Source organism: Chrysochloris asiatica, unplaced genomic scaffold, assembly GCF_000296735.1.
Source record: "Chrysochloris asiatica unplaced genomic scaffold, ChrAsi1.0 scaffold00054, whole genome shotgun sequence".
NCBI lineage: Eukaryota > Metazoa > Chordata > Mammalia > Afrosoricida > Chrysochloridae > Chrysochloris > Chrysochloris asiatica.
Genome location: NW_006408572.1, coordinates 15,682,051 through 15,695,785, shown reverse-complemented (window position 1 = coordinate 15,695,785; position 13,735 = coordinate 15,682,051). Strand labels below are relative to the sequence as shown.

General features: G+C 42.6%; 1 protein-coding gene across 1 annotated transcript in view; it reads right to left on the bottom strand.

Annotated features, from left to right (window-relative positions):
* Positions 1–2,347: 2,347 nt before the first annotated feature.
* Positions 2,348–13,735, bottom strand: part of MYOCD (myocardin) — an 86,941-nt gene continuing 75,553 nt past the window's right edge. Inside the window, exons 10-13 of the mRNA XM_006863439.1 lie at positions 11,358–11,504; positions 9,602–9,730; positions 6,527–6,584; positions 2,348–2,919 (exon numbers count right to left, since the gene is read on the bottom strand). Of these exons, the coding sequence (XP_006863501.1) occupies positions 2,348–2,919; positions 6,527–6,584; positions 9,602–9,730; positions 11,358–11,504 (906 nt within the window). The remainder of the gene's footprint in view (positions 2,920–6,526; positions 6,585–9,601; positions 9,731–11,357; positions 11,505–13,735) is intronic.

Here is a 13,735-nt window from a genome sequence, read left to right as displayed (position 1 = left end):
TCAAGATCCAAGTAACACTTCAATGTCTAGGGACTCAACAGATGTGAGGGATGTGTTAATAAAGCTTTCTTCCCCATAGCTTCTTCGTCAAAGAAGAGACTGGTGATTTTGCCATCTAGATGTTTGGTTCTGATGACGGACAGGAAAGCAAACATATAAAAATAAAAAGTGACCGTGTGGATCTTTGAAAGTACGGTGCAGATGAGAGAACGGAAAACAATTTTCAGGTTCCTTTTTAGCTGTGTTGCCATTTCCAGCTACTAGTGGCGAAGGCGTCCTGTCTGTTCACATCCATTTCGTTGCCAAGATGAGCTTGCTCATGGTAAGTAAGTGTCTGTGAGTCATCGAATTAGAGCCATTAGTCATACACAAAGAGGCAGCGTGTAGTCTGATTGATTAATCAAGAGTCCTTGGTGAGCAAGGCCAGGTACCATTGTACAGGTGTGTACAATTCTCCCCCTAGAATAAGAACTGGCAACTTTAAAAGCAGCCATCATAAAAACACTCTGTGTTCACACACATTTGCAAGTTAACAATGGAATGACTTCTAAAGCTTTGGTTTATCAAAAAAAAAAAAAGAGAGAGAGAGAGAGTTCCTAAAAATCACAACATTTTTTGACTATGTTCTCTACAAGTGCACAGTGAATGTTTTTTCTTTCTTTCTTTCTTTTTTTTAAACAAAACAGTGCCTTAGTGATTTAAATAAATTTTAAAAAATAAAAACAAGAGCAATATCTACTTTCTACAGCATGCAACACTCTAAGAAGGTGGTTTGAGCCACAGTGGCCTTTTAAGAGAACTGCCCTACAATTTAAGTTTTCTCAACTCCCAGCCAAAGCACATTAGAACATTGTCTCTTATCTTTCCCTCGTTTTCAATGTGTATTTTCTTGAAGAGACCAAGACCTAAAATTTTCTCTCCTGTAAATAGCATCTATATTTATTTTTACAATATAATGACTCCCAATTTCCCCAGAGTAGCACAAATGAGGGTGGAATGTGGGCTTTGTGACTGTGGGTCAAGTCATCAGAATTTTTTCCTAAGGAAAATTCTTGTGACTTCATATTTGTAGCAAATTATGCATATGGAGAATGAGTTCACTAGGAGAACCTAGGCTTTTAACTTAAAAAAAAAAAAGTTTTTGTGTTTCTCCCCGCCCCCGCCCCATGAGTACGGCAGCTTGTTAGACCTTTCCCTCCTAATGTTGGAATGTTGGGACAGAAAAGGAAAGACAGTTGAAAAAGAAGCAAGAGAGGATGGGTATATTGAAAGATAAGTGGAAAGGATAAACTGCAGTGGAGTTCTCTTCCTTGTCCCCCTCATAAAAAGAAAAACATAAAATTAAATTGGACCCTCATAAATATCAGTCCTATTAGAGTAATCCATGATATTTAGTCCCATGATATGTCAAACTATGCACTTCTCTAGTCCTGCTTGAATTTTTCTCTGGTATGGCTTCTCACGTCTCTAGATACTCTTCAGGGTTACTTACGTGGCCCATTCTAGTCTTTGGAACGAAGAGGTTATGTGGGAGAACCCAAGCAGTCGGTTTCCCTTGCTTTAGGATTCTCCCTCATTCCATCCACCATGTTTAGCACCTCAGAAACAGCAGTAGTTTGATTATGGATTGAGAAAGATGGGAGATCGGGATTGGATTATATAGACTAAGTGTGGGCTAGCTGCTATCAGTGACCAAAGGTTTCTGGGTACAGGATTGGGACCACTTCAGTTAGCTTTGTAGCTGAGGGACTTTGCTTTCATATGAATGAATCGCTTCTGTCTCTTTCTTCTGTCTCAAGAATCCCCTAACTGAAGCTATGTGTGGCTTCCATTTTGAGACAAGCAACAGACAGATGAAAAGCAGCCTACACTAAGGACATATCTTTCATAACCTTTGTTGGATGGACTTTCTCAGCACTCTCCAAGGAGCTGACATTTTCTTTTCATGTTATGTCTAGTTGTTTTTATGAGATTTTGCCCCAACAATGCCTGAGAAAAATTATGGGTTAGAAAGGCTATTGGTGCTTTCAAAGGCAGTAAAAAGATATATATATATATATATTTGGCATTCGTAGTTTGAGAAAACACATTTTTTGAATGCATTGCTGAAATGATCATCAGTCACTGAATGTTGGTAAATATTAATATATAAATCGGAATCGACTCGACGGCAAGTATCAACAACAAAATATATATCCTGTTTGTTCTTGTTGATTGTCACAAAAGTCTCTGTTGGCTTATTTTTCATTCTCTTCTCTTTTCTTTTTGGTAATAAAAGTATCCTTGGATGTGTGCTTTCCCCCACGGAATTCCTGTTGGTCTTTCAGAGCACTGTTGGATCAGCATTCTACCACTGCTGTAAGTGAAGATCCATGGGAGAATTCAAATTGAGATCCGTGACATCCAAGAAATCAATGTTAAAAATGCTGGGGCCGCTAGTGGTGAGGGAGCCAAAACCTGGTGTGGAGCTTGGTGGAGTGAGATCCAACCACTCCATGGTCTCCCAAGGAGATTCAGTGAAGCTTAATGGGAGCCCATTGCTGTCCACAGAAGAAGGTGAAAGCTGAGTCTGCATGGGAGAGAGGGGGCCTGGCAAGATTTCGTGTGCATTGAAGAGGTCTTCTGCCACCTTCCCAGAGAATCCATCCATGATCCCATCAAACTGGGGTTCCTCGCTCCCAAGTTTTAGGAGGGTGGCATCGCTCACCTTTCCTAAGGGGCTCTGGGAATTTAGTAAGACTTCAAGGTGCTCATCATTTTCCGTGGCATAATGATCAAAGGAGAGCTGACCCCCTGAATTAGCTTGTTCAAAGGAAGCTGAAGGCTTGGGGAGAGCAGCGCTGGGGTTTCGGGAAGGCCCGGGTATCTTTGGGACTTTTTGAAGACAGGAATGATCCTCTCTGGCGTCAGCGGGCATTTCTGTTGGAAAAACCCAAAGGCAATTGTTAGATCACATCAAATGGAGCACGCCCACATTACCACTCTTTGGAAGAATGAATTACATTAAGATCCACACAGGAAGGAGTCATGTTTTATGTAGTAATCTCTCATCATTCTGAGTTTTGTTCCCAAACTGCCCCAAGTACGTAGTCACAATTCTACCCTTTCACCCTTCCTGGTGTGGCGCTGTGGGTTAATGCGCTGGACTGCAAAGCCAGCTTGAACCTCCAGGTCAGTGGTTCAAGCTCACTAGTTGCTCTTTGGAAATCCTATACAGGATTGCTATCCATAGAAACTGACTCAACAGTACTTAACAACAATCTCTGGAAATCCTGGGACCTCCTGACAGCTGGCTGTCCCCTGAAGACCAGCATCCTCTGTTATGCCCTCAGTGGAGGCCCGCATACTTCAGGGGCCTTTGCGTTTCCCATTGTCTCATTCTGATTTCTAACAACTCCTTGGCTGTTTCCTGCCTCACTGTGTTCATTGATCAGTCTCCTGACCACATCTTGGCATTTGTTGGACTATTCTCCAATTCACAGCCATTTCCCCAACTCAATTCTTATTTTTCTCTGCCATGTCAGATTTTCAGAAATGATTCACTAACCACACAAGGAAAGGAGTCTCTTGACCTCCTCACCCCCAGACAACTCCAGGGATGCTTCTATCCCCACGGTGCTGAGGATGCCCTGTATCTTGTCATCACCAACTACTGAATCACTCTGAAAACTTGACCTTAGGCAAAAATCCCCTTTCTCTGTCCATGACCTCCCATCTTTCTGGTTCACTTGTTAAACATGGTGACACTTTTCCAGGCACTCCGAATCATTTTAATCCACTGACTCACAATTTTATCCATCTTCACAGCCCCTGCTAACCTTTCCTTCCTTTCTCTTCTAATCTATAGTCTATTGTCCATCATTATGATTGAAATCCTCGGTAGTACAAATGACTAAGGTGCTCAGTTGCTAAATGGAAGGTTGAAGGTTCGAGTCTACTCAGAGGTACCCCAGAAGAAAGGACTGGTGATCTACTGAAAGCCCTAAGGGGTACAGTTCTACTATGATACACATGGACCCATCAGGAATTGGAATTGACTGGATGGTACTGGGTTATTTATTTATTTCTTGAAACTTTTTATTGTGAACTGGGTGAAGGTTTACAGAGCAGACCAGTTCTCCATTCAGCAATTCGTGCACATTTTGTTTCATCTCATGGGTTACAATCCCCGCAATAGAACATCACTTACCCCACTTCCTCTCTGTGTTTCCTGTTTCCATTCCTCCTTCTTTCATAACCCTCCTGCACCCTCACTCTTTGTCTTTCGGTCAATGCTGCTTCTTTGTTCTCAAATGGCTGATTATTCTAAGGTGTGCATACCTCCTTAGTGTTACCCTTCCTCCTATAGACCTAATGTTTCGCTGAAAATTGAGCCATAGGATGAGATCTTTTCCAGACCTGAGGAGTAATTAAGGGTCATATTCCGAGGGGTCCCACCAGTCTCCATCCGACCCGTAAGCCTCATATTTTTCATGATCTTGAATTTTGGTCCATGTCCCCCCCCCGCCCCCAAGTGTATCCAGAACCTTCTAATGTGATCCCTTTCAGAACAGTTGGTAATGGTAAATGGGCACCATCTAGTTCTTCTGATCTCAGAGTTGTGAGACTGATGTTCCTATGGTGCACTAGTCCATTGGACTAGTTGTTCCAATACATCTTCAATTTTCTTCACTCTTCTTTTCTTCAAAGAGGGAAAGATCAATAGTTGCACCTTAAATGAACGCTCATGATCTTTGAAGACTCCAGTTGCTACTCACCAAAGTGGGATGTAGAACATTTGTGGACTATACTATCCCAACTGAGCTTAGTGTTCCCTGAGACCGTGGTTCTGAACTCCCAGGCCCAGTAAATCTTTTCCTCAAGGTGTTTGATTACGTCTGAGACGTTTTCATATCTTTGCTCTGCTATATACTCATGGATATGTTTGAAGAAAGGGTAACTTTTTTTTAACTATTGTAATTGCTTTTTTATAAATACCCACAATCCCTTTGTCCTCCTTCCTTGATCCATGCTCTTTTGGCAAAGCCCTAACCATGACTAAATCGTATCATCTGCTTTTCTGAGTCTGCACTGGATCAGCTAGTTATTCAAAGAGAAAAAATGGCACAACCATGTTGACTGGTTTTACTCTAAGTTCATGATCTCCAACTTCCTATTTGCTACTCAATACTACCTAGCAATCTTACTATGCTTTTCTATGAAACTCAATGACTTCATGATTGATTCTTAACTGCTCTTCTTTCTCCTTATATTCCACCCTACCTTTCTGCACCCTCACTCTTAGAAGACCTTGTCTCAGACATCATTAAGAAAAGAAGGACATCTGATATGAATTCTCTCCAACAAAAAACTGATTTACTTACACCCATACCCATCTTTTTCTGCTCCCATCGTATCACAATTGAGGGTATGTCTGTTTACTTATTGTCTCCCCCACCTTCCGTACTCTATTGCTAACTCCATAAACCACCAACTCGGCACCATGGGGGTGATGTTGACTCATGTCACCCCAAGCATTTAGAAGTCAAATTGCATCCTATAGGCTTTCAATGACTGATTTTTTTAGAAGTACATCAGTAGGTCTTTGTTCCAAGGGGCCTCTGGGTGGATTTGAATCTACAACCTTTCTGTTAGCAGTTGAGTTGTTGTTGTTGTTAAGTGTTAAGTTGATTCTGACTCACAGAGACCCTGTATAGGCTTTCCAAGGAGTGGTTGGTGGGTTTGAATCTTGACCTTGTTATTAGCAGTCCAGTGCTTATCCTATAGTGCCACACCAGGACTCCAGCTGAGAGTATTAACCATTTGCATCACCCAGATAGTCCATAAAGGTGGTGCACTGTCTGTCTGGCTCAACAGTGAACCTAATGAAACACCTGGTCTCTCTTTCTGTTGAGTTCTCTGCTCCTCCTTCTTTGAAACTTCAAATGTGATTATTTAAATGTTTAGTCCTGACCTCCTTTTATTATCATATTCTCTGCTCGAGTTCTTATTCACTCGTGTGGTTTCAAGCACTAGGCAACAAACAAATGAATGACTGGGAGGCAAAAACAAAATGTTGATCATTGTTTGACCACTGACTTAAGTGAATTTAAGCATGAACAGGCTATCCAGGGAAAGAGAACTAATTGAATTTCATTTTGAGTGGTTAGCACAAAGCCTTCACTATCTGCTTTATCATTTTTTCTTGGGATTAAGAAGCTATTGGCATTGAGATGAGAAGAGTAGAGAAGAATGCTGCAACAAGAGAAAAATATTTCAGGAAACAGAGACTGGAATGAAAGAGGGGGGGAAATTGCTAAAATGAGACGGAGGATGTTCCCAGGAAGAAGGCAGTGAGGAAGCATCCACTATGTCTTCGATATGCGCTCCAAGCATGGGCAGGGAACTCAATGGAAGTAACTCTTTTGCAATGGAGTGCTTGGGACCCGTCTGATGGCACACATATAGCCATGGTCCTCAGTGTTCATTCCTTACAGTACCTGCAGGTACACAGTCACCTGGTGGATAAGAGGCAGAGACTCCTTACCTCCACTTTCAATGAGGACATCCAAGAGTTCATCCATCTGCTGACTCCGAGTCATCTGCTGTTGCAAAAACAACCAGGAGAATAGAAACATCAGAAAGTGGTTGTCTTTTCTCTAAGGCATCATTAAAAGCAGCCACAGAAGGTATTTGAATTATTTTTAGTGTTAAGGGTTTGGAACTCCATTTGACGAAAGCTTCCTATGAATGTTAAACAGGCAAACAACTGAGTGGAGCAGTCTATGACAGCAAGAGAAGGGGAAAAATAATTTGACGTACCACCCCACACAGAGTCATTTTGAGTGAGTTCAATTGTTTGAGAGATTTCAATCCCAGGAGCATGGGATCTTCATATACAAGTAGTCCTGGCATGGAGCTGCAGGATCAGCATTGGACTGCTAACCACAAGGTCAGTGGTTCAAACCCACCTATACAGGGTCTCTATGGGTTGGAACTGACTGGACACTTGATGACATTTAACAACAAGGTACCATGAGTTGCTATCATGCTGAAGAGGGATCAGTGGAACTTCTAGACTAAGACAGACTAGGAAGAAAGGCCGGGCAAACCAATTCCAAAGAGTAAAATAAATAAAAACATTGACTGAAAGCCCAAAGGTCTAATCCCATTGTGTCTGACATCACCATGAGTTGGGGGCTAAATGGATGGCATCTAACAACAACAACAAGACACCTTTTCTCACTTTGAAGGACTCGGATGCTGCTTACCTATTTGGTTGCTATGGATGTGGTCCGAGAACTTGGCTCACATTTTCCTTGGTTCATTACAATAGCATGTGGAACCTTTGACACTTGTACCGCCTGTCCACGCCTCCACCAGCTGCCACCTTCTCCCCCTTCCCTGTCACAGGCTCAACGGAGTTATTAAGTAGAGACTTATTTATAGCCATCCACTCCATCTGTACTTTTCCTTTTCCTTTGGATAAGTTGATACTTACAGATACCAGGGAAAGGGAATGGAGAGGCCAAAGGCATGTATCCATCTCAGTCCTCTAAAAGCCCAGCCTCTCTAAGCACTGCTGTTACTGCTGTGTGCTGTAAAGTTGGTTCTGACTCACAGCCACCCGCATAGGGGTTCCGAGGCTGTAAATCTTCCCTGGCAGAAAGCCTCGTCTTTCTCCCGCAGTGCAGCTGGTGGATTCAAACTGCTGACCTTGCGGTTAGCAGCCCAACACATAATCCACTAGGCTACCAGCACTCTTACCCTTAAACTCTGGTACCAACAGTGAACATGATGAATAGGAGCATAGCTCAGAGAAGGAATCCATTGCAGTCTAGAAGGTGTCTGATCCTACCTCTAGGATGGTATGGCAGACAATGCCGAGAAGCCCAGTCTAGAAAAGCAGGGGACTGAGCATTCTCAGTCCAGGGCGGAAGTAAACACACTGCTTTAGACAACTATCTGGGAAAAACGTGGTTCCACAGTTGCCAGGCCCCTTGATTTTTCCTAAATCAGAAAGCCCACTTTTTGTGTGGATGCTGTGCTAACTACTAACTACCTGAAAGGCAGGCTGTTTGAATCTACCCCAAGGCACCTTAGAAGGAAAGTCTTGGCAATCTATTTCCAAAAAATCAGCCACTGAGAACCCTGTGGAGCACAGTTCTGTCTGACACACACAAGGGTCGCTATGGGTCAGAACCAACTCAATGGCACCTGGTCGTTGTAGGTTTTGCATAAAATACTCTCTTTAAGCTAAATGAAGCCTTGTTGTTACGTGCTGTAGGGTCAGCTCTGACTCATTGTGACCCCATATAGGGTTTCTGAGGAGTGGCTGGTGGTTTTGAAGCATTGACCTTGCTGTTTAAACCGACCTTGCATTATCCTGTGGTGCCACACTGTAGGCTAAATTTACCTGCAGTATTACAATATTTAACAAGTGATGTGCCTGTTCTTTTTCTGAGGTAAGTAAGAAAAACATACATGAAGAGCTATCTGATAAGATACGAAGCTCACACCATTTAAGATATAGTATCATTTTTTTTCTTACATTTTATTTTAAAACATCCAAACGTAAGCGAAAGTAGAGAATACAATACTGTCTATGCATTCATTATTCAGCTTCAACAGTGGTTAAGATTTTGTCAGCAATTTTCAAGCTAGAACGAATCTTATGACAATTGTTGTTGTTATTGAGTGCCGTGGAGTCGGTTCCGACTCATAGCGACCCTGTACAGGGTTTCCGAGGCTATAAATCTTTACGGGAGCAGAACGCCTCATCTTTCTCCCGTGGAACCGCTGGTAGTTTCGAACTGCTGACCTTGCGGTTCACAGCCCGATTCGTAACCACTACGCTACCAGAGCTCCTTAGTTCTTATTATCAGAAAATCTATCAGAGAACAATAAACACTGGTAGCATAGTGGATTACAAGTTGGGCTGCTAACCGTAAGGTTGGCAGTTCAAATCTATGTGTCTCTTCTTGAGAGAAAAATCAGGCTTTCTGCTCCTGTAAATATTTATAGCCTCAGAAACACTATACAGGGTCTCTATGAGTTGGAACCTACTCCACCATGGCCCACAACCACCATGACCATCAGGAGGACGAACAATGTTATATGGGCTTTGGATACATTATCTAGAATGCTTACAATGTAGCTTGTTGTTGTTGTTAAGTGCTGTCGAGTTGGTTCCGACCCATAGCGACCCTGAACAGGGTTTCTGAGGGTGTAAATCTTTACGGGAGTAGAAAGCCTCATCTTTCTCCCACGGAGCAGCTGGTAGTTTCGAACTGCCGACCTTAAGGTTTGCAGCCCGATTCGTAACCACTACGCTACCAGAGCTCCTTACAATGTAGCTAAACACCCCTATTTTATATGAGAGAAGTTAGGTCCTTGCTCAGGCTGACCCAGCTGGCTAGAGATAGAACATGCACGGAGACATCTGGATGTCCTGTCCAGCATGCTTTCCCTCTACCTAACACAGCTTTCTGCCAATGTGACTAGATATTTTGTTCAGTGGGGAGGCATCAGGCAAACATCAGAATTCACAAACGGCACACAATGTCATCAAGATGTGTTTATTGAGTTCGTCGACTGTATAAAGATAAAATCCTGCTGGTACCTGCTTGAGCGCATCCTCATAGGATGGAGGCTGTGTTATCTCTGAAGCTGCTGAGCTTGACGTGGAAAAACTTGGGGATGGAACTGAAAACTTTGGTCCTGCCTTGTCAGAAGAGTGCAAACCCGCCATCTGTGTGGGTGAAATAGAAGCAAAGGCAATCAATTCTTGGGCCGGAAATGACACTGTTTCTTTATTAGAAGCTACACCTAAATTTTGGCAAAGTTGATTTAAGAAAAGAAAAAAAAAAAAAAAAAGACCAGGTCTAAGAAAGTAACTCCAAAATATTAATAATAGTCCATGTTGTTAAGTGCCATCAAGTGAGTTCCAACTCATAGGGTTTCTGAGGCTGTAAATCTTTGTGGAAGTAGAAAGCCTTGTCTTTCTTCCTTGGAGCGGCCAGTCACTTCAAACTGTCAATGCTGTGGGTTATTGACCAGTGTGTATCCTACAGAGTTATTGGACTTCTTATAACAGTCCATATCAGTGTAGAATTATTATTGGAGGCATCATAGAATAGGCATCTCGAAGATTCATTTTCCTTTCTAAAGTACACTGTGGAGTCTTGATGTGGCACTGTGGGATAAGCACTGGACTGCAAGATCAATTTAAACTGCAAGGTCGGCGGTTCAGATCCACCAGTCACTCCTTAGAAATCCTATACAGGGTGGCTATGTGTTGGAACAGACTCCACAGCACTTAACAACAATAGTGTACACTGCATTCTGTTAGGGGGAGAACAAGATGAAAAATAAAATGCAACAAAAGAGTTGTTGTTGTTATGTGCCGTCGAGTCGGTTCCGACTCATAGCGACCCTGTACAGGGTTTCTGAGGCTGTAAATCTTTATGGGAGTAGAAAGCCTCATCTTTCTCCCACGGAACAGCTGGTAGTTTCGAACTGCTGACCTTGCAGTTCACAGCCTGAATCATAACCAACAAAAGAGTACGCAGACATCTGTCAATCCAGAAAGTTCCAGAGTATTTTATCCTTCCAGGCCCTTTCCTTCTGAACTACGGTGTTTGCAGGGGGTTGGTAGTATTACTGGGGTTCTTTTTTTACAAACCAGCTTTGTTTGCTGTGAGTTTGTTCTCTTGTGGGAGTGTCTGTACTGTTTCAGGGTCTCTCCTCTAAGGAAAAAAGGGCAACAGTAGCCCAATGGGAGAACTCTCACCTTCCATGTACAACACCCAGATTCGACGCCTAGCTAATGAACACTAAGTATAGCAACCTTTCCGTCTGTCAGTCCAGGTTTGTGCGTTGCTAGGATGCTGAACAGGTTTCAACAAATCTTGCAGATTAAGCCGAAAGACTAGGAAGAAAGGCCTGGTGATCTACTTCCAAAAAATCAGCATGTGGAAATCTTAAGGATCACAACAGTCCAATCTGCAGCACATCCTGAAGATGGTACAGGGCCAGGCAGCATTTTATTCCATTGTGCATGGGGCTGCCGTGACTCCGGTACTAGATAAACGGGTCTCCCACAGGGAAGGTGAAAATGATACTACTGAAATACCACTGTTTCATTTTATAAACAGATCCTGCCCATATCAGTCATCATGATTTTTGGAAAGACCCCAGGAAATAGTCCCCTGTGATATCTTCTAACTTAGATCTCATTTCCAGTAGATTTGTTTCTCCCTAACAACGTCATTTATTTCAACTTTTGAACGTAGTATTTTGCTTTGGAGGACAAGAGTCACATAAGAGAGAAGTGATGACGTGTGAATGAAGCATGAACTCGGTTCTCACATGCCTACCTTTTGCTGTCCACCTGGGCTTTGGGGGCAGGTGTTACCCCCGGTAGTACCATGATTGTTGTCTGCCTGGGCGCCAGGGAAAGGAGGGTGGAGGCTGGGAGGCTGAGGGGAGAAACTCGCAGGATGGCCATCATGTACGGCTGAGCTCTGTACGCAGAGAAAAGCAACACAATTAAATTGCCAGCAACGACACTCCTGAGTGTGGCTTTTGCTGAAAACTCTAGTCCCGGCCCTAGTGTCTTATCTTTAAACCCGCCCCCCGCCAAACCACTTGTCATTGAATGATCCTGAATCGTAACCCCTTATGTGTCAGAGTAGAATTGTGCTCTATAAGGTTTTCAATGGCTTATCTTTTGGAAGTAGATCTTCTTAGGTGTTTCTGGGTTGACAAGAGCATCAGACCTGTCAATTCACAGTTGAGCACATGAACTTGTTTGCACCACCTGGGTGTCTTTTCAGACTTCATGGAATTCTATAGTTAGGTGAATTTGCCAAAAATATGGACTTGTACATAACACCTACTATGCAAAAACTTTCAACAATCCACTCCTAACCAGGATAAGAGTTCAAGACTCTGCAATCTGGTACGATTTCCATCTTCAAACTTAAATTCTGCTGTGCCTCTCTCTGAACATCTCCTTCTAGACAAATTGGCTTCAACAGATTCTTTACCTTTTATCTCCTTCCTATCTTTGTGGTGTGGCACTGTAGGATCAGCCCTGGACTGCAAACCACAAGGTCGGCAGTTCAAACCCACCAGCTACTCCTTGGAAACCCTGTGGGTTGGAATCAATGTGATGGCATTAACAACATCTTTGTTCACATCATTGCCTCTCCTAAGATGTCCTTTTCCTGTCGATTTTTATTTGCTGAAACCAGTTATTGTTGAGTTGATTCCAACTCACGGCACACTGCTCCAAGTGTCTCAGAGTAGAACTCTGCTCCGTAGGGTTTTCAATGGCTGTGACGGTGTCCGGAAGTAGATTACCACGGTGCATTTAAACTTCCAATCCTTTGGTTCATAGCTATATACTTAACTGTTTGTACTAGCTGGGGACTTGCTTTCAAATGTTACACTTCCCATAAAGTCCATTTCTTTACAGAGCCTTCCTTTCTATTTCTTTGTCATCAGCCTACCATCCATACCCACCTACTTTGTGTAGCACTTGATGTCAGAATCATGGATTCACCACTGTTAGGGATTGAATTGTGTCCCCAATAAATTTGTGTGGGCATCTTAGCCACTATACTTGTGTGTGCAATCTCATTTGGCGATAGGTTTTCTTTGTTGTGTTAATTAGGCAAGACCCTAGTAGGGTGGATTCTACATCTAATCACTTCTGAGTTATAAAAAGAGCAAATGAGACAAACACACACAGAGGACAGCAGAGGCTGTGTGAGGATCATCAAAGAAGTCAAAAAAAATGCCCGGGACTATTGACAATTTCTTAAGCCCTGGTATGGCACTATAGAATAAGCATATAGGTAACCATTTGGTCAGCAGTTCAAACTCACCAGTCTCTCTTGGAAACCCTACACAGGGTCACTATGAGTCAGAACTGATTCAACACACAACAACAACAACAAATGATAAGGAAGGAATCAGTACAGCTCAGAATTCAGGCTTTTAGCTTCCAAAACGTGTGGAAATAAATACACCGGTGGTAGTCTTTAATACTAAGAAGCTAAGACAGTAGTCTTTTATTGTTCTTGATCATTTTGTCTATTACAGATGTAATTGTTCATGTCTACAATGTTGTTGTTAAGTACTGTTGTCAGTTCCCATTCATAGTGACCCTGTACAGAGTTTCTGAGGCTGTCAATGTTTGCAGGAGCAGAAAGCCTCATCTTTTTCCTGAGTGGGTTTAAACCACTGACCTTGTGGCTCACAGTCCAGTGCTTATCCTTTAGATCCACCACGCTCCCTGTGTCTGCAATGAATGCTTTGTAAAACCATACCTCACTGTGCAATGTTATTTCATATTATAAAAATCAAATGTCTTACCGTCCACAGCTATGTGGCTATGTCTCAAGAGCTATTTTTATCTTTGTTGCCTAGGACACCACATGGTCAATAAACATTTGTTAATGATGATGATAATCCATATAAGTCCCAATTCCCCCTAGAGTGTCCACTCTGAACATCATTCAACTGAATGTGGTAGGTTTGTAAAAAATTAATTCTCATTACTTAGAGCTATGCCTTATACTCCCAGGTTCAGAATATTCCTTAGGGAAGGGGATGTACTTTGGAATCAGAACATCATGGTTCATGGTCTAGTCTGACATGATCCCAGGCAACTTGTCTAACCTCCCCAAGCTTCATTCACCTCAATGACAAATAAAGACTAATACAATGGAGCCCAGAGGGTTGTTGT